Raw genomic sequence first — 20,507 nt, 5'->3', positions numbered from 1 at the left:
ATGCATTCAGTGGTCCGCAACAAGGACGCTTTAAAGAAGTCTAAGATGAGATTGTGAGGCATGTGCACGAAAAACACAAGGGCGGAATGGCCATACCGTGGCGCAATCAACTCGTTCGTTGACTTTCAACGTCCGCGATTAGGCCTATACATCGCTAGGCGGCAAGCGAGATGTGCGTGTAGCGGTAGCCGGTTATATCTGATGCTGTGTAAAAGTACCTACCAGTTTTCTAGACAGCAAGAATAATTTCCTGATGGATCGTTGTATTGTAGTGACGCATGGAATAGGTATTGCCGGAAAATTTTCAACGGGTCCTCTTTGGTATTATGATGCCAATGTTAAGTTAATGCTCCTTAAACCAGTGGAAATAAAGAATATTTGTGCAGCCGAAAAAAAAGATAATAATACGGCTGACGAAAGTCAATGTTCGGCATCTAACAATTGTCTAAAAATGCGAAGGCCTACTGTACAACAAGGCATTAATATGATTTTACAAAGTTCTTTTTGAGCCTGATTTAAATTTTTTGTAGGAAAAAGTGGGGTTCATCTTGGATTCGGAGAAATAAGGTACTATATTTTTTTCAGAATGAAATTAAACATACACTTTCACGTAGTATCAGATTACGAAAAATAACAAACAAGTAAGCCGTAGTGTGGATATCATTTGCGGAAACGCAAGTTTTGAACAAAACGATTGCCGTTTCATACCGATTTTAATGTGCATGGGGGGTTTTCTGACTTTTATTACAAAAATCGGATATAACGACAATCCGTTACAGCGAATAAATTTTTCAATGTTATGAATTCTCGCTATAACAGACCTCTACTGTACTATTCAGCATGTATAGAAGTTGAGATTGCACACGCGTGTGGCCTCTATCAAGTAGAACATAAATGTAACATATCCTCTTCCGACCCAATGTCCACATATGTCGACAAATATGTTTTATTCTCTAACAATGAAATTCGAATTTCCCTCCAATTTTACTTTGAGTGTGTTATCAAAGGAACTCTTTTTAAACTTCACCGTTCTTCAACATTCTATAACCTCCTTGGTAGCACTCAGCAAGTTGGCAGGAAGTGAAGACATGGATACATCACAGGACAGCCGACTTACTTGTTAATACTTCATTTATGGGCTGGTCTGATAAACTCTTTCAGTTAGTTTCTGGTAATCAAAGAACCGAACTGACGAATAATGCAGAAATGTATTATTGTTTTTATTTGGTGTCGACTGTATGTGCATGCAAATTATTTTGTCCACACATGTGGACATTTGGTCTTAACAACAACAGCTGGGTAAGACCATTTGTCCACGCATGTGGATTTCATCATAGTTGTCCACTTGCGTGGGCGTTGGGTCTGAAGAGGATATGGGACAACTCTTTCCAATCTGATGCATATACATGTCATGTGAAACAGCGATTCAAATGAGGAATGTGTGTCCTATCACTGTCTCTGTTCTTCCTGTCAAATTTTGCCAAATTGTTCTCCTCCCACCAATTCGATTCAGTACCCCTTGATCTGTGATTCGATCTACCAGTCTTGCCTTCAGCATTCTTCTGTAACACCACATTTCAAATGCTTCTATTCTTTTCCTTTATGAACTAGTTAGTTTCATGTTTCACTTCCATACAATGCCATGCCCCAGGCAAAAGTCTTCACAAACATCTAATTCCTATATCAATGTTCAATGTGAGCAAATTTATTTTCTTAAGAAAGGCCTTCCTTGCTTGTGTTAATCTGTATTGTATGTCCTCCTTACTTCTACCCTTGTTAGTTACTTTACTACCCACATAACAATATTCATCTACTTCCTTCATTTCCTAATCTAATATTTCCTATATCACTTGACTTTGTTCAACATAACTCCATTACTTTTGTTTTAAACTTGTGCTTCTTCCCCAAGACTCTGTCCATACCATTCAGCAATTTCTCCAGATCTTGTGCATATTCAGATAAAATAAAAATATCATCAGCAAATTTCTGAGTTTTGATTTCCTCTCCATTGAACATGATGTTTTGTCCAAATACCTCTGATTTCCACTACTGCCCGTTCTATACGAACGAAAAAAAAGAGAGGGAATCAACTGCAGCCTTGCATAACTACTTTCTGGATTGCTGCTTACTTTATTACCTTCTATCCTTATGATCAATATCTATATAATCTGATGGGCAAGCAGGCATCAATTTTTGGTAATGAGGCAAAGTCTCTCATAGTGCACTGGCACTGCCGGTGGCTTCAAGTAGCCTACACAGTAGCCTCCATGGTATGCACGAGCCATGCGTCTTGGTGGGTGTGCTAAGTACCAACTGTTGAGTCCAACTTAGCACAGGGGGACGAAATCCTGGCAACCAGGAATGAGTTAGCTGGAAAATTTATATCCAATAATAGACCATTTATATTTATATTGGTATTCTATCATTATCACTGAAGACTGATGTTTGTACAGATTGTAGATAGTACTTTTCTCAGATTCTGATCCCGATCACACCTTCAGAATCTCAAATAGCTTGGTCCAATCAACATTATCAAATGCCCTTCCTAGATCTATGAACGCAATGTACGTGGGCTTGTCTTTCTTAATTTGATCCTCTAAGATCAGACGTAAAGTAACTATTGCTTCAAGTGTTCCTACATTTGTCCTGAAGCCAAACCGATCTTCTTCCAACTCAGCTTCAAGTTGTTTTTCCATTTTTCTGTAAATAATGTGTGTTAAAATTTTGCAAGCATGAAATACTAAACTAATGGTGCGGCAGTTTTCATACAATCAGCACCCGATTTCTTGGGAATAGGTATCACAACATTCTGGTGAAAATCGGATATAACTTCCCCTGTATCTAACATCTTACACACTAAATGGAACAACCTCGCCACACTGGTTTCTTCTAAGGCAGTTAGTAATTCTGAGGGTACGTCAACAATTCTTTTTTTATTATTATTTTTATTTAGAATGTGCTTTACGTCGCACCATCACAGAGAGGTCTTATGGAAATGATGGGTTAGGAAAGAGCTAGGAGTGGGAAGGAAGCGGCTGTGGCCTTAATTTAAGTACAGCCCCAGCATTTGCCTGGTGTGAAAACAGGAAACGACGTAAAACCATTTTCAGGGCTGCCGACAGTGGGGTTCGAACTCTCTATCTTCCGGATGCAAGCTCATAACTGCGCGCCCCTAACCACACGGCCAACTCCCCTGGTTGTCATCAATTCCAGGTGCCTTGTTCCAACTTAGGTCTCTCAAAGCAGTTGAATTCTAATCTCAAAATTGGGTCTCCCATTTCATCAGCATCAACAGCCTCTTCTTGCTCCAGAACCCTATTATTACTTCTTTACCTTCATACAACTGTTGAATATGTTCCTGCCATCTTTCTGCCTCGTCTTTTATCTCTAGAAGTGGTTTCCCATCTGAGTTGTTAACCCGTAGAGAGCCAGACAAAGATATATCGTTGTTTTGTATATACGCGTAAAGTGCCAACCACGATATATCGTTGATTGGAAGCGCGCAATTCTGTACGAGTTAGTACAACTTGGGCCGTCAGATTGCAACATCTTATGTGTCGAGTCCATAGATAATTGTCATTAGATTTCAACCACGCCGCTAGATAGTGCGTAAATTCATTCGCTATCATGCATTGAATTTCTAAAATCCGTGTTCATCTACGACGTATGATCTCTATGCCACATGAGTAAAATGGCGACTAGCGGGAGAAGTTATTTTGTTAACGATGACGAAATGGCTGTATATCTTAATACATTTTAGTGAAGAGGATGATGAAGACTGATGAGGAATTCATTCCTCCAACAAGTGAGGAAGGGTAAAGTGAAAGTGTTATTGGGACTGATAACGGCGAGTTTTCTGTAAACACTCAACCACGTGCTCATTGTCCGAATGTAAACATTGAAAGTGGTAATGACCGTCTGAGTGAGAGTACTGGTGATGGTGACGGCTGTAACAATATCCAACAGCAACAATTTCCTGTTTTTCATGAAATTCAATTAGGTCAAGATGCAAAATACCAACCCTAACCTGATTATTATGATACTCCTAGCCCGAGACACGCCCCTTCGTCAGACACAAACCTATAGCGTATATTTGTTTTATTTTTCACGGCTCAATTAATGAATCTCATAACTATAAAGACAAGCAGATATGAGAAATCACGTCTCGTCACCACATGCCAGAGCACAGCAGTGGCGCCCGGTTACACTGACTGAAATGAAGGCTTTCATTGCTGTTTTGTAGGAAATAGGTATAACTACAAGGCCGAGCATATTTTCTTGTTGGATCAAAAACTCTCGTTATATTCCGTGGTTTGGAAATATGTTCTCAAGAAACAGATTCCAATTGATCTTGAGATTCTTTCATCTTGTGAACAATGATAATGTATCACCATCTGGTCACTGTGACTACAACCCATGTGCCAGGTTCGATCCCATTGTTGAACATGCCAATTGTATATTACGATACCATTGTACATAACTCTTACACTATTGAAGATAAAAATGTAAAACTTAACATGTTTATTCATCTGAAATAGGAAATTTCAAAGAAGTCATCAATATTTACCGCTGAGTTGAATTTTCTGTTTTTTCTGTTTTGTTTCTGATTTTTAATTTTTGGTGTTTTGAAACTGTTTGGAATTTTTTTTTTTCAAAATACCCAAGAGCATTTTAGTGCTGTAATTTAGTTCAGCAGTAATAATGTCTTCTTGTTAACATTTAATAAAAATTTCAAGTCATAGTTATAATATTTGTGAACTATGTAGTCCAGAGAGTGAGAACCTGCAAAAATTCTCTAAATCTGTCTGGCACTCTTGGCATACTGTGAGCAACCGGGCCTGGCACTAAGAGGGTTAATATTCACACATCTAGTTTTCCTTTATCCATAGGTTTATGATTTTCCTGTATGCAGCATCTACCTTTCTTAGGAACATACAACCTTCAACATCCTTGCACTTCTCTTTCAGCCATTCTTCCTTACCCGACCAGCACTGTATCTACTTCATTCTTTATTCGCCTGTATTATTCTCCACCTTCCTCATTTTTTTTACTTTCGATGTTCGTCAATCAGGTCTAGTATCTTTTGAATTATCCACTGATTCTTAGTTGATCTTTCCTTTCTTCCCAACTTTTCTTCAGCAACCTAACTGATATAATTCTTCACGACTGTCCTTTGTTATTCTACCTTTGTTCGACTACTGTTTCCTTCCAGCCTTTTCACTTAGTCCTTGTGCAACAAGTTTCTTGAAATAATCCTTCACACCCATTTCCTTCAACTTGTCAAGATCCTTGCATTCCTTTCTTCAAGTTCTTCTAATTCAGATTACATTTCATGCCTAACAAGTTGTGGTTAGAATCCATGTCTGCTCCTATGGAAGTCTTACAAACCAACACACAACTGGTTTCTGAATCTCCGCCTAATCATAATAGTCTATTTGATAGCTTCCAGTGTTTCCAGGTCTCATCCACGTATACAGCCGCTGTTTGTGGTTTTTGAACCAAGTGTTGGCAAGGACTAAACCATGATCAGTTCAGAATCAAACCAGCAGACTTCCTCGCTCTTTCCTTTGTTCCAATCCAAATTCTCCTACTGTATTACTTTCTCTTCCTTGGCCTAACACTGCATTCCAGTCTCCCGACACAATTAGATTCTCGTCACCTTTTACATATTGTATTAAATCTGCTCTCTTCATATATTCTTTTTATTTCATCATCATCATCCGCTGAACTAGTTACTAGGCTAGACTGTTTCATTTTCCCAGAGATGTGATTTTCATACAACTTTACTTACACCCCAAGTTTCAGTGATGTAAAAGATATGTATGCCAAATTTCAAGAAGATTGGATAATACAGGATCTTTTCTATGGCCTGCTCCATGTGTCAGGAGAACACACACGGAAGGCGATAGCGCGGCCGGGTGACTCATTTGCAGAGAGATATATTGCTTCATGACCGGCTAAGATGATCTAATGCAGTACGGTAGCGATAACCATTGCTTCACACACAGCACTGTGGCACTGGTAGCGTGTTCAATGTGTTCGCTTTAAAATAGCGTAGTTTCTGTAGGAATACTAATCGTGTGTTTAACGAGTGATGTATACAGTAGAACAGTGTGTATTCATTGTGTTGTGCTATGCAAAGCATTCTTCTTATACAGAATGCCGCTTTCGATTCATTTGCAAATTTCCTGGAATCCTCCCTCCCCATAGGAGTACGGTACTTTTATTTTATAGTGATGAAGCATGGCTACACTTAAGTGGCTATGTAAAGAGTCAAAGCAATCGCTACTGGTGTGCAGAAAATCCCCACCAGCTGCATGTCCGTCCACTTCATGATGTAAAAATAGGAGTTTGGTGCGCAATAAGTGCTCGCAGAATGATCGGGCTTATATTTTTCGATGAAACAATAAATGCTGATCGATATATTGACGTCCGAAACGGGGGAGGAGCTTACGGTCAGCTGTTTCCAATATGGCGGCGAGATAGTGATGGGAAGTAAACACGACAGTGATCGGGTGTGCGTCTGTAGGATTTATAAAGTGTTCAAAATGTTTTTGGTGTCGTATGCGCAACTGTTGAGAGTTGTCGGAGATTTCACGCGTCCATTAGTGGAAGGGCAAGAAATATTCAAGCGTAATTACTTGATATGTGTAGGTAAAAAGTTTGAAACAGAAGATGAAACTGATGTTGTAGCGTTGTGTTTACGATCATCCCACATCGATTCCAAACCCCACAAAGTTAATGTTGTGTTGAACAAAGGGAGTGAAAATGTGTAGTGCAACTGTACATGTAAAGCGGGTTTGTGTCAGAGAAATGTTACCGTTGACACACTAATTCACCTTAACAGTTAAGCTACTGTAATTTTCCACTATTAGAGGTTATGGAGTAATTTCTTGTTGATTTGGTCCACGCCAAAGCCTTAGCCAGGTGACGGGGGAGTTATCTGTCTTGTTAACTGTAATCTTGGGGAAGAAATAAAATAATAATTCTACTAAGTAAATGTTGTAAAGCAAATAAATCCTAGGCTTTATACAGGCTTGTGTTGGAACAGCCCACATCCTAATCTTAATGTTCTTCCATTTTTAAGATCAGCACAAAAGTTAGAACTTAGAACCGACAATAATAAGTATAAAACTTATAACTACCTACAGAATATGCAGAGCAAAGTTTGAAAATTTTAATTTAAGAGTACTCTAACCTCTACAGTTACAGCTGTTTGGGGTTGAAGAATACTTGGTTTGTCCAATTCTACCAAATAATTAGGTTATGGCTTCTAATTTATGATGACCGGGCGAGTTGGCCATGCGGTTAGGAGCGTGCAGCTGTGAGCTCGCATCCGGGAGATAGTGGGTTCGAACCCCACTGTCGGCAGCCCTGAAGATGGTTTTCCGTGGTTTCCCAAATGCTGGGGCTGTACCTTAATTAAGGTCACGGCTGCTTCCTTCCCATTCCTAGACCTTTCCTGTCCCATCGTCGCTATTAAGACCTATCTGTGTCGGAGTGACGTAAAACAAATAGCAAAAAAAGCTAATTTATGATGGCAAAATACTACACATTTTCTTTCATTGATAGAAGTATTTTATAGGCAATTTAAATGCAGTGCTTAATTACTAACAGTTAAAGATATTACTCACATGTAGATAGCTAATTTACTGTCTGCTGTTACACATATGAAGAAGTTTACAAATAGCGGATTACATTCTATGTGCGGCACGGAAGTATTAGGCTACAAGTTTATCAGTATTTTTGATGTAGCTAAATCTTTGTGAATATAAATTAGAGACAATAACTATCAAGGAGTACAATAAACAGTACCGCTACCTACGCTGTGGAAAGAAGTCGTCTTCACAAGAATGCAGACTGCACACTGTCCTGTATCGCGTAATGCGTTTTCAAATTAACAGCGCGGAAGCCCACCTTTCTCTCTGAACTTTTTGTACAGGGAAGTAGTGAAGAGATTTCGCATCCGTTTTATACGATTTACAACCGTATACAGAGCAGTACCTCCTCAAATTTGACAATTTTCTTTCTGTTTTCATCACGACGTCAATGCTTCGCCATGTAAATAAACCTCACCAGTCACTATGTTGCAGCTTCAACATTCTACCGCGTGGCTGCGCCATCCAACTTTTCTGACGTCAATAGACCTCATTCTCAGACCATTCTTTCAAGAGTTGACGGAAGAAGAAAGGAGTAATGGTTACTTTATACAAGATAATGCGACGGCACGCACTTCGAATGCGTTTGACACTTCTGAAACTATTTATTGTCCATATGTCGCGAAATGTTGTGAAATACATTTTTCGCACTGCTAATCGGTCTATGGAGGTAATATGGGAAGTTTTCGAAGATCATGTGGTTAATTATCCCCCTAGATCTCCTGATTTAAATCCCTGTGATTATTACCTGTGGGGGATGCTGAAGGGAAAAGTGTAGGTGAACAATCCTCACACAAGAGAAGACCTACAAGAGAACATTATATAAGTTATTTAGAACATCACACGAGCTGAGATTCGTCAAATGTCTGCAAACCTATTTACGAGGTGTCAGGCGTGTTTGACAGCTGAGGGACAACATTTTGAACATAAATTGTAATGCCAGGTTTTTAGACTACTGTAATAGTTTCACTAGAAATGGATTTCTATAGGTGTGAATTGCCGTGAGTAGTGGGGAGGAAAAGCGCGCATTACACCGGCTAGCGACCGAGTATAATTGCGCTAGCTGTGCTGTGGTCTGAGTGGTGCTGCCGAACATGCTAAAGAAAAGACCCTGTATTTAGGGGTTGCACACATTGTTCACTTTTATTTCAATCTAGTGAAATTACTTTGCACTAATGGGCTTCTCATGTATTTCTTTCAACTTCTGCAGGCAACTGAACTTCAAAACGGGAACCAAAAGAGGAATATGACTGCTAGAAAACATGCATAGTGGTGAGTTTTTGCGAGCTCCGCTCCTTCAAAGGAATAAGTAGTTTTAGTTTTTATTTACCATCACAAGGAAATGAAAGAAACACTTTCGTATGCTGCTAAATCTAACAGTACTAAACTACAGGAAGTGTGAAGGAAAACAATTATCCCTGTTAAGACAGAGGAGAATATTCGTGCTCGTATAGAGAAATCGAGAAACACGCATAAAGCAAATGTGAAAAGGCAGATTTGGAAAGGTGATCTCGTCGTGTTATTTGACACTTCCTGGCAAAATGTGATGGACATGACTAGCATATCACAAGAAGAAAAAAGGATTTCTTAGGTCACAAAGAGACGATTGTATGAGTTTATCAATGAATGGAGTATACAAGGTTTTCACCTCAAAAGAAAGAAGAACGAAGAACTAAGTGTACAAAGAAAAATAAGATTCATATAAGAATACACATTACAAAGCTCACGCTGAAGTCAGTAAGACATACAGAAAGACTCATTTCCATCATCATCATCATGAACACTTAGTGACGAAGCGGCAGAGTTTTCGCCTCCAGCAACAAAAAATTACGTTCAAGTCCTAAATTAAAACCTCTTGACCAGATACTCACGTATACTTGGGATTGAGAACAGCTCCATTCGACAAAGAAGTACTTCATGTATAGCAACTGCAAAGAGTCTAGCCACGATGTTTCAAAACTTTCCGTATCTCCAGCTACTGGTTACCGAGCTTGGGCAATCAGCAGAAGTAAAAGGGAAAACAAAATCAAAGAGTCACCCTTTGAAAATCCTCCTCATTTGGTGTTGCATTGGGATAGTGAACTGTTGCCCTCAGCTGCCCATGGGAGTGTCAAAATGTTGGAAGACAGAGTTGCAGTTCTAGTGACTGCTTGGCATGCTTGGCATACCTGATGTCCTGAAAGGCACTGGTGAGCGGATGCCTGGAGTAGTTATTTGGGAAGTGGACCGATTTGGGCTATGTGACAATATCATCAGTATATCTTTTGATACTACAGCATCTAATACAGGCCTGATTCAAGGGGCACGTACCATAATTGAAAGGGAATTCAGGCATACACTGTTGTGGCTGGCTTGCCGTTATTACACCCTTGAACAAATATGGAAAGGAGTGTTTGAGAAGTGTTGTGGTATACCATCAAATGGTCCTGACATAGAGAATTTTTGACTGTGGGATTCACTTCATAAGAAGTTCTATACGGCAATGCTGGATGAAGAACGTCCCATTCAAGGCTTTCTACAAGAAGAACGAGTGAAAATGGTTAACTACATTTAAAATGTCCTAAAAGACTGAAGACATCCGAGAGAAGACTACAAAGAGTTATTACAATTCTCACTCCTGTACCTAGGAGGTTGGTATAAAAACGACTTCAGTTTCAGGATCCCAAGGGCTCTGCATCAAGCAAGGTGGATGGCAAAGGTAATATACACACTTAAAATAGTCCTCTTCACTGAACAGTTGAATATTCTCATCGAGAATTGAAAGGAATGAAACAGGTTGCACATTTTGTCAGCCTCATATATGTTTGCTTTTGGCAAGAGGGAATTGTAAGTTGAGTTGATGGGCTCCAAAGAATGATTTGGATATGCTACAGCTTCCGAACACTTGCCCACATGCAAACGTCAAAAAAGTGCTCTCACCATTGCTAAGAGACACCTTTGGTATCTGTCAGAAACAAACATACGATTGACTCTTTAGGACGAACATATTACTCAGGGTGTGACGGAAACTATGACAAAATTTAAAATCCAAACCTGCAAAGAAAGAGGAAATGAAACTATTAGAGAGTAAAAACCCATGTTTTGAAAGAAAAGACCCCGAGCCATTTCGTAACAAACAAAACAGACTTTCTTTGAATTGTTTGGGATGCACAACATAACAGAATACTGCAGTGATTATCTAAGAAGCCGTGTGACTGCACTTCAGGTGATCAATGATACCGGAATGGCTCTGATAAAAAAGTTTAACTAATCGGTCAGGGATGAACAACAAAAACAATTCTTGTTGAGGGTAGTCGAGCATGACAGGAAAGTAGTCACCAAGCGAACAAAAGAAGGGATTGCATTGTTCAAAGTTGATGAATATAACACATATTTTGCCTATCACACTACCTATTTATCTTAGTGTCTCCTTTTCATATTATTTTAACCCTTTTAGTGCCAGGCAAAAATGTAAAGGTGAGGTCTAAAAGCGCCAGCCTTTTTTAATGGAAAATTTAGGCTTTCAGATAAAAGAAAGTAACTCCTCTGTTTTGGAAGGTATGAAAGCAAAACTATCAGGAAGTGCAAAACATTGTCAATTAAGTTTAGACATGACTAGCATATCACAAGAAGAAAAGAGGATTTCATAGGTCACAAAGAGATTGTATGAGTTTGTCAATGAGTGGAGTATAAAAGGTTTTCACCTCAAAAGAAAGACTACCATTATGAAATTTATTCTTCACGTTATTAATTTATTAATTAAAATAACTTATTCAGGAAAATAAAATTTGGAAAATTTGGTTATTCCTATGAAATGAAATGGCATGTGGCTTTTAGTGCCGGGAGTGTCCGAGGACATGTTCGGGTCATAGGTGCAGTCTTTCGATTTGACGCCCTTAAGCGACCTGTGCATCATGATGAGGATGACCTGATGATTAAATTATTCCTATTACTACACGCTTACAAATGGAGTAAAAATGCACACTAAAAGGCACACATACATAATACAAGAACCAAGAAATGCACTTTGTTTGTTATAAAAATATCTGTAGGGGTGTCAAGACCCAAAATTCTAAAATGTAGTATATTGGAAAAAAAATAAAAAATTACACCAACAATGCCAATCACACAAAAAGCACAATTTCTAACCACGGCCCTGTTTCATTAAACATCTTTCACTATTATTAGTAAGAAACCAATAATATTAACTAATAATACTATGTTTCATGGAGTTATTAGCTAATATCAAATACAGCAGAGACAATACGCGACACTGAGCGAGATATCGAGGGACAGCTATTGGAGCTCACTCTAGCGGATAGACCTGAACAGTACTGATTCTCTCATAAGAGCACGTGTATTTTTGTGTGAAGTTTTTGGTGTTATTTATGCGTTTTCAGTGAACTGATATAATTAAATAGTAGTGTGTGTCATTCCTTGATATCTCCTCTCAACACGAGGGAATATTTAATTGAAAGATAAAATCACAGCAACGAGTAAATTGATCAAGATTACGCAATTAATAAACGTCCGACACATTTTAGGTCATCTAAAGCTTCCGAACATAACCTGGAATTCCCAACACATAGGTAGGCCTAAAATGAATTCTCGATTTTAGCTCATATCTTGTACGGTACACGAATGGGTGACTTAATGAAGAATGAAGGAATACCGACTTATTTTTTGAGTGACGTACAATGTGTAGGCTATAATTGGTTTTCCTTATTCCCTTTGTTAATGCTTTCTGTCACCAAGTTCAACAACAATTCACTCTCTTGGAAAGTCATATTAGGCTTCTTTCTCCATTTCTGCTCAATAGCGGACATAATTTATGCAAATTATTTGCAAACCCCGGATGGAATCAAAAACTTGTTTACAATTCGATAGTGGCGGCAGCACGTAGTCATTTGTTTTCTGTACGTCAGTATGAAAAAATGCGGTTCAAATTGAGATTGAAACGAAAACTTAGTTTTGGTAAACGAAGATAATAAATTCTGTGGTGAATACAGAAGCGAGCGTTATCCAAAAATGACATATCCGAGTTTTGAAAATCTAAGATAACAGCAAAAGTTACAGACGTTGGTGAACACGGGCCTAAAACACTTCTCACATGTGGTCTCTTTTTAACGGACAGTAACACGACTGATGCATATGCTTCACAGGGGAGGGCTACTTAAATTATGTTTTAAAAATCCTACATTATCAGTTCCCTGAAGAAACAATTTCCCCTCATCAACTGTCCAGAAATTTCAATCCCATGAACACTGAAGTGTTTTGCAAGAAACACTGTCTCACAAAAGGACAGCTACAACATCCAATGGATCTTGGCATTAATGTTCAGTTATTCAGGTAATTAGGGCAAGTAGGTACTGTACTGGGGAAGCGCTCAGCGATGCACTTGTAAAAGGGTCCATCATAGCATAGCATTTTGGCTGGTATTATTTAGGGATACCTCAGAAATCATAAAGCAGTGTGGCTGCAGCAATGGGAAGGAGACAGAGCACATTCCGACACCCCTACGTAAACTGAAAGAGTTTCATCAAATGTTCGCACTTGCAAAAACAGTCTACATTATGTACAGTGTTAGATGTTTATTTTTGATTTTTTTCGAATGTATCGCCTAATAGTTTCTTGGCACTTCTCTCCAGGCACTATATAGTCAGTGGGCTTTCAGACTGGAATCAAAATTGCTCCTTCCTAACACAAATATAGCATTTTAATATGACCGGGTACAATTAAGTTCTCAAGACCAGAACAGATATTGCACCTTCCATAGTCTTCGGAGGTTGCGGATTTTTAACTTTATATGTTAAAATGTCATTATAAAAACCAGTCGGACTATATATGTGCAGTGTAACATTTAAAAAGTTAATATTTCCCACTCAGGCTGGCTTGTGCAGCGAGTGCCAATGCTCTCCAGCTGAGCTGAAAGTAATAAATAAATCAAAATTTCTGGATTTTTGATTAATTTTTTCCTTTTTTCCAATTTCGTTGTAGTTAGTAACGGGCAAAACTGAATATAATGCATTTGCGAACTTTTGAGAATTAATACTTTTATTTGAAACTGGACATATAAAATGTTGATAAATATATATCTATACGTACACTATCAATAAGAAATCATATTCTCAAGTTCAACATAACCTTTAAAAGTTGATGTACGGCGAAATTTATGTAGTAAAAGATTTCACGAAACTTACTACAAACGGTATATTCATGAGCAAAGTCAAAAAAAGAAAAAAAATAAGGATTTCATCACCATACTGGGTGCTTTTGTCTTGCATGTGTTTTATTTAATTATATTAAAGAATTAAAAGCTGGTCGTGATCGGTTGTTGTTTGGCTTGGTATTATTTATTAGATATTTTTGAATGAACTTGTCTGACCAAAGTTGCTAACCTGAAAGAAGTTTTCACGGGAAAGTAATGAAGTTTCCCCAGTAAAACTGAACGTAGAGTATTGAAAATTATAACTCGTTTAATTAATGTCTGAACCCGGCCCCACTGTCTAGCTTGCCTGCTTCTCACAGGGAGGCCCCGGTTTCAATTACTGGCCAGGTCAGGCATTTTTTAACTGGATATGAGGGCTTGGTTCTAAGTTCACTCAACCTACGTGATTACAACTAATTGAGAAGCTATCTAACAGTGACCGGGTCTGGAGAGGCAGGAATAACGACCGAAAGGATTTGTCACACTGACCATGCGACACCACGTAATCTACAAAGCTTCGGGCTGAGCAGGGGCCGCTTGGTAGGTTAAGGCCCATTAGCGCTGTAGTTGTGTTTAGTTTAGGAGTGTTTGTAAGATTATAATTAAACATATTTCATTATTATGATGCTTAGTCATATTGCTCAGGGTTTTTATTTGTACTTGGATTTTCCATTTTTCCGGTATTGTACACTTTTCCCCCGGGCTCACTCCTAAAACGGAGAATCGAGTTCAACTGTAGAGGGAGAGCTACAGAAGAGCCAGTAAAATTGGGCTGAACAACTTCTTCTCAACAAGTAATTCACTGCAACACAGGCTGGAAGAAGCCAAAGTAAAGTTGAAGAGGAAGATGTCTGACTGCGTGAGTGTGCTTGCCCCCTTCCACCTCTGATCTCACACCACATGCCTAAGCGTCTTCATGATCCAGGTAGCTTTGGTGTAGTAGCGAGTGTCATAACCAACGAGAATGCAACAAATTTTGTCGATAAATTAAAAATATAAAATATACGGGTGCAGAGTTTCTCCTTTCAGGACACACTACAAATTTACAGACCAAGAACTTTCATCAAGAGTGCTTTACCAAGTTAATCCCTACAGCCATTCCCTCAAAATCACGATAACAAGAATCCGCCTAATGTTTTTAATATATAAATTATTGTGGGCATCAAATATCCCAGAAACAGACTGTGTGATATATTCAAAATTTAGAGACAACTTATGAGTTATGACTACCTCAATCATGGGTCAGATTTTTTCTGCATTTTTACAGATTAATTTGTGAGTGAAAGGTCAAAAGGTTAAGAACTGACAATATGATTCTCCTAATCAATCCCTTTCAACAGAAGAACATTCTTTGAATGTTACATACAGTATGTGTGCAGGTATAACAATCTAAAATCTATTAAGCAAAAATCAAACAGAGGATGAATATTTGTCAGTATTGGTTAATTCTTATAGCATTATGGAGTGAGTGGGCGCTTCTGATCTTTCTGTAATATTTTGACACCAATTTTTTCTTCTTAGGTCACAAATACCTCTTAATATTACATGGTTAGTTAAAAAAAAAAACACACCACCTATAACCTGACTCCTCATTTGTACTTTAATGCCAGCAAGTATCAGAGGTTAAAGCAGTAGTCACAGCTTTTGTAGATTATGCAGCTTCTTTTGATAGTCCCTATGTGTCCACAATCCCAGAAGCCTTGCTGAGTTACTGATCTTATGTCAGCAACGATAGGGTTCATAAAGAAATTATGTTCTTAAAATTATGATGTACACAAAAAAATATACAAAGTGATAAGGTAATTAAAAACAAATTTGTATATTTTTATCAAGCTCAGATTTTCCTTTTAATTTTTGACCCCATAACATCCATGACCTGGCTGACAAGTTCTTTAAATAAAAATTGTTTAACAAAATTGCTGGATGTTAGCAAAACATACAGACTAAGTATTTCAAGTTTATATGAGATGTCACACTAATGTAGTTAAACAACATTAGAGATAAAAGGGGGTGATGCAAGAGAGACTAATCAAGGAATCGATAATAAATGTCAAGATCTGTTGCATGCACAAGGGAGGACGAGAAAAAAAAAAAAAAAATATAACAGCAACTTACTGGCATCCGAAATTGTGACAATGAAGTATAAATATCAGGTGCAGCACTAGGCGGTGGATGTGGTGCTGTCTGCAAATACATCGACTGCTGGTTAAATGCAGATGTCTGGCCCAGTCCCTGATTCAAACCATAAGGTGGAAAGCCAGAGAACTGAGATCGAGGCTGACCACCCAACACCTAACAACAGAAAACATTAAATACCTCATAACATAATCTAAAAACTATTAAGCTAAAATGACACAGAGGAGGAATATTTCTCAGTATTAATTTTTTATAGCCTTATAGAGTGAGTGGGGGCTTCCGATCTTTCTGTAATGTTTCAACACCAATTTTTATTTCTTAAATTACAAATACCTCTTAGGCCCGGTTTCTTCAACGAATGTTAAGTGTTAACTCTGCTGTTATGGTGACTTAACACATAATTTAACAAAATGGTCGTCTCATCAAGAATTGTTAACTCTAACAAATTGTTAATACTTGTGTTAAATTAACCTAGCAGCAGCCCTGTGTTAAACTTCTTAACTGCTAAAAATGAAAATGGAGGTATGTAGAAGATTTACTGCTGTATGAAGTCTATTTACAAACTGAAGAAGGCAAAGGACGACCCATACTAAGAAATAACGACTTTTTAGAGTTGTCAGAAGAAATATTTCCAATTATCAAAGCCATAATGAACAAGGTACTAGACGATATTGAAAATAGGTTAGAGTTTCCAACAGATTGAAACTTATCAGTTTCTCCAGTCCAGCAGTTGCTTATAGATTTTACAAGGAGGGGTCAGACTCTGCGTCTAATCGATTTCAATGAGCTTAATGTACCTGCTGGGGGACCCTCAACAGTAACTCGTGTATAACGGTTTAGGTGAATACCCTTTCGTTTTCGAAAAAACTGAGGACAAATATCATGAGGCAGGATCTGCTTCGGACCACATGGAGGTGATAGAACACTAAAATGGGAACACGTTTACCTTAACTTGTAAGGTCCGCAACCTAATAATTTCCGCAAAATGTATGAATCCCTCGATTCTAATGCAATGCGTATATACTTGAAGAGTTACAACCCAGACATGTGTAGCAGTGGCCGAGTGGTCATCGTACTTGTTTCCGAACCACAACGATGTGAGTTCAAGTCCCGCCATAGATACCTTTCTTTTTTTTTACAAAATAAATCATTATTTCAGGGAATGTGAAGGTAAAAATGCGAATAAAATTAATAATTTGCAGTGGAACTTCATTTTCTACCTCAAATTAAAATATATACACACACAGAGAAAGAGATCCAGCAGTAACTGTGAGAACGTTTAGGCCTATATTAATTTCAGGTAGAAAATAAAGTGTACTGCAATTTGCATAATATTTGTGTTCCAATTTTTATTTGAACGTTCCCTCCAATATTAATTTTATTTTGTTCAACAATTATAGCTGCGACAAGACTCGAACTCACGTCTACAAGGTTCGCAGATAAGTACGATGACTAGGCCACCACTCTGTTTCGCTGTGACGTAACTCCCAAGTATGTATGTCTTGCATTGGAATTGGGGATTCGTCAATTTTTCAGAAATTATTAGGCTGCGGACCTGACATGTTTAAGTAAAATTTGTTCGCCTTTTATTGTTCTATCACCACCACTTTGTCTGAAGCGGATTCTGTGTAATGACATCTGACCTCATTTTTTTGAAAACGAATGTGTATTGAGTTACAGTTGAGTGTATCCCCACAGGTACATTGAAGCTTGGTGAAATTGGTTGACCGCAGCATCTGGCCTCTACTTGTTAGATATTATGCTTGAGAGACACTTTCATGTTATTGTAGGCGACTCTGTTCACGAGTTCAAGAAAAGAGTGTGTGGAATCCTGCAAAAAATTTCTGCTGCCATTGCAGCATTAACAAGACATTGCATTATTATTCCCGCAATAAAAGAATGCCCGAAAATTATTCAAAACACATCAATTATCACATTTTCCCAGTGATAAGAATATAAGAATAGGCTATATCGAATGTTGTGATATAACAGTTCGTTCTTTCATTTTTTAAGCACACTTGCATAATTAAAACTGTAACAACATTCATCATAATAACGCTTTTGTTGCTTCTTACTTGACATCTCTACGTCTTATCAGTCTCCGCTAACCATAACCTATAATAATGTCAACCGTGTGTCTGTGTGACAAAATACTATTTCAACACACCACTAGGAGCGCTTTGTGTAAAGAAACAAAAGACGCTCGCTGCCAAACGTATTCAGAAATCTCACGGAAAGGTGTTAATTTGTCTTTAACAATTGTTTCATAACAAATGTTGGAAATATGTTCGTGAAACAGGGCACTTATAAAAGAAGTGTTAAATTAATAACAATTGTTAGTTAACATTTGTTAGGTAAAATTACACATAGGGTTGAAGAAACAGGGCCTTGGTTAGTAAAGAGAAGAAAACCTATAACCTCCATCCACTCCTGATACGTAATTTAAAGCCAGCTAGCATCAGAGGTTAAACAAGTAAACATAGTTATCGTAGATTATGCAATTTCCTTAGGTAATAGGTTTGCTTTTTCATTTTCGATTGTTCCTGTGCGATACCAATATAATTGGTCCGTTATTGGACAGCTAACTCATTCCTGGTTGCCAGCGTTTCCCCCCAGTGTGCTAAGTTGGGCTTACGGTGACGATGGGATAGGAAAGAGCTAGAAGCGGGATGGATGCGACTGTGGCCTTAATTAAAGTTCAGCCCCAGCATTTGCCTCGTGTGAGAATGGGAAACCACGGAAAATCATCTTCAGGGCTGCCGACAGTGGGATTCGAACCCAATCTTCCGGATGCAAGCTCACACCTGCGCGCTCCCTAACCACATGGCCAACTCGCCCGGTAATGTTACTTCAAACAATGGTCCCAGTAATGGCAAATATTCTTATCTTCAAAACTTTGCGATTTACCTTGCATCACAGAATGTGTTCCTGGTTTTGACCTACCTAGGAGAGCCTAGTCAAAACTTAATCGCATACGGACTAAATATGGAGTAGGGGGGCAACTCCTGCTCAAATGAAAGAAGAAAATGTTTTCTTCAAAGTGCGAGTGTAGGGCTAACAGACAGACTGTTCAGAACATCACTCAGGAGTGTTCTATATATGCTAATGTAGGAGGCCCGAAAAACATACTTTTTTTCCTCTTGCTAGTGGCTTTACGTCACACCAACACAGATAGGTCTTATGGCGACATGGGATAGGAAATATCTAGGAGCTGGAAGGAAGCAGCCGTGGTCTTAATGAAGGTACAGCCCCAGCATTTGCCTGGTGTGAAAAAAATGGGAAACCACGGAAAACCATCTTCAGGGCTGCCGACAGTGTGATTCGAAACCACTATCTCCTGGATGCACACTCACAGCTGCGCGCCCCTAACCGCACGGCCAACTCGCCCAGTAAAACTTAGTTTTTAATACCTCAGACAACTGATTATGCCCAAAGTTTTAAATAGTAACTATTTTTCTTTGCATGCAATATACTGAAAAGTCATAGCTTAATAATAAAAATAACGTTACTTCACTATTTAATCATGAAATAAATACAAACCTGAGCTCCATCCAGCTGGAAAGTACCATATAAACCTCCCTGGCCAGGGATCTGCTGTGATGAATTGTACAATACAGTTGGTGGCGATGGTATGGCAGAAATGCTACCAAACTGAGCAGTTGTTCCTCCCAACGTTGGCTAAAAAGTAGTAATAATAATAATAATAATAATAATAATAATAATAATAATAATAATAATAATAATAATGCTGTGATAGAACATTAAATCAGGTTAAGAAGTACACAACTGTACATGCAGTGATACATTAGTCTATTTATTTATGCATGTTTCATATTATTTCTATTATTATATAAATTATTTGTCATTTTCATATAGGCACACAGAGAAATTATATGTGTCTAGTACTATAAAATCCCCCTGGTCTAGAAAAGCAAGAATAACGGCCGACAGGATTCATTGCATGGATCATGTGTCACCTCGTAATCTGCAGGCCTTCGGGCTGAGCAGCAGTCATTTGGTAAGCCAAGGCCCATCAGGGCTGTAGTGTCTTAGGGTTTTAGAGTATTATAAAATTGGATGACAAATATTTGCCTAAAGGTATAATGAATTATCGAGTTTAAACAAATAAAGTGGTTAGTCGAAAAAGTTTGTATGCTTTTTTACAAAGTACATACAGTAGAATGTCTATGCATCATTCCCAGAACTGCCATTTTCCCGTATTCATTGTTCAATACATTCAGTCCCAAAATTTTCCATACAAACCAATGTTATATTTCCCCGCATCTATCTTCCTCAAACTATAATTTTATCGCATTAATCGTAAAAAAAAAGGGTCCTTGGCCTAAATTTCCCCGCACTGATAGTTCGTTTGTAAGAAAAATATACGCAGAAGTTTTTTGAATTTAAAGAGACATCGCCCGGTAAAACTTCGTTTTTAATACCTCAGACAACTGATTATGCCCGAAGTTTTAAATAGTAACTATTTTTCTTTGCATGCAATATACTGAAAAGTCATAGCTTAATAA

The 20,507-nt window shown here is 38.2% G+C and overlaps 1 protein-coding gene across 4 annotated transcripts in view; it reads right to left on the bottom strand.

Annotated features, from left to right (window-relative positions):
• The window catches only part of LOC136858113 (protein PRRC2C), a 708,190-nt gene that overhangs the window by 68,678 nt on the left and 619,005 nt on the right, over positions 1-20,507 (bottom strand). For all 4 annotated transcript variants that reach the window (XM_067137420.2, XM_067137417.2, XM_067137419.2 and 1 more), the window contains exons 31-32: positions 19,522-19,659; positions 15,961-16,137 (exon numbers count right to left, since the gene is read on the bottom strand). In XM_067137420.2, the coding sequence (XP_066993521.2) occupies positions 15,961-16,137; positions 19,522-19,659 (315 nt within the window). The remainder of the gene's footprint in view (positions 1-15,960; positions 16,138-19,521; positions 19,660-20,507) is intronic.

This window comes from Anabrus simplex, chromosome 1, assembly GCF_040414725.1.
Source record: "Anabrus simplex isolate iqAnaSimp1 chromosome 1, ASM4041472v1, whole genome shotgun sequence".
NCBI classification, from domain to species: Eukaryota; Metazoa; Arthropoda; class Insecta; order Orthoptera; family Tettigoniidae; genus Anabrus; species Anabrus simplex.
Note: the sequence above shows the minus strand (reverse complement) of the source record. Positions and strands in the feature narration are given on the sequence as shown.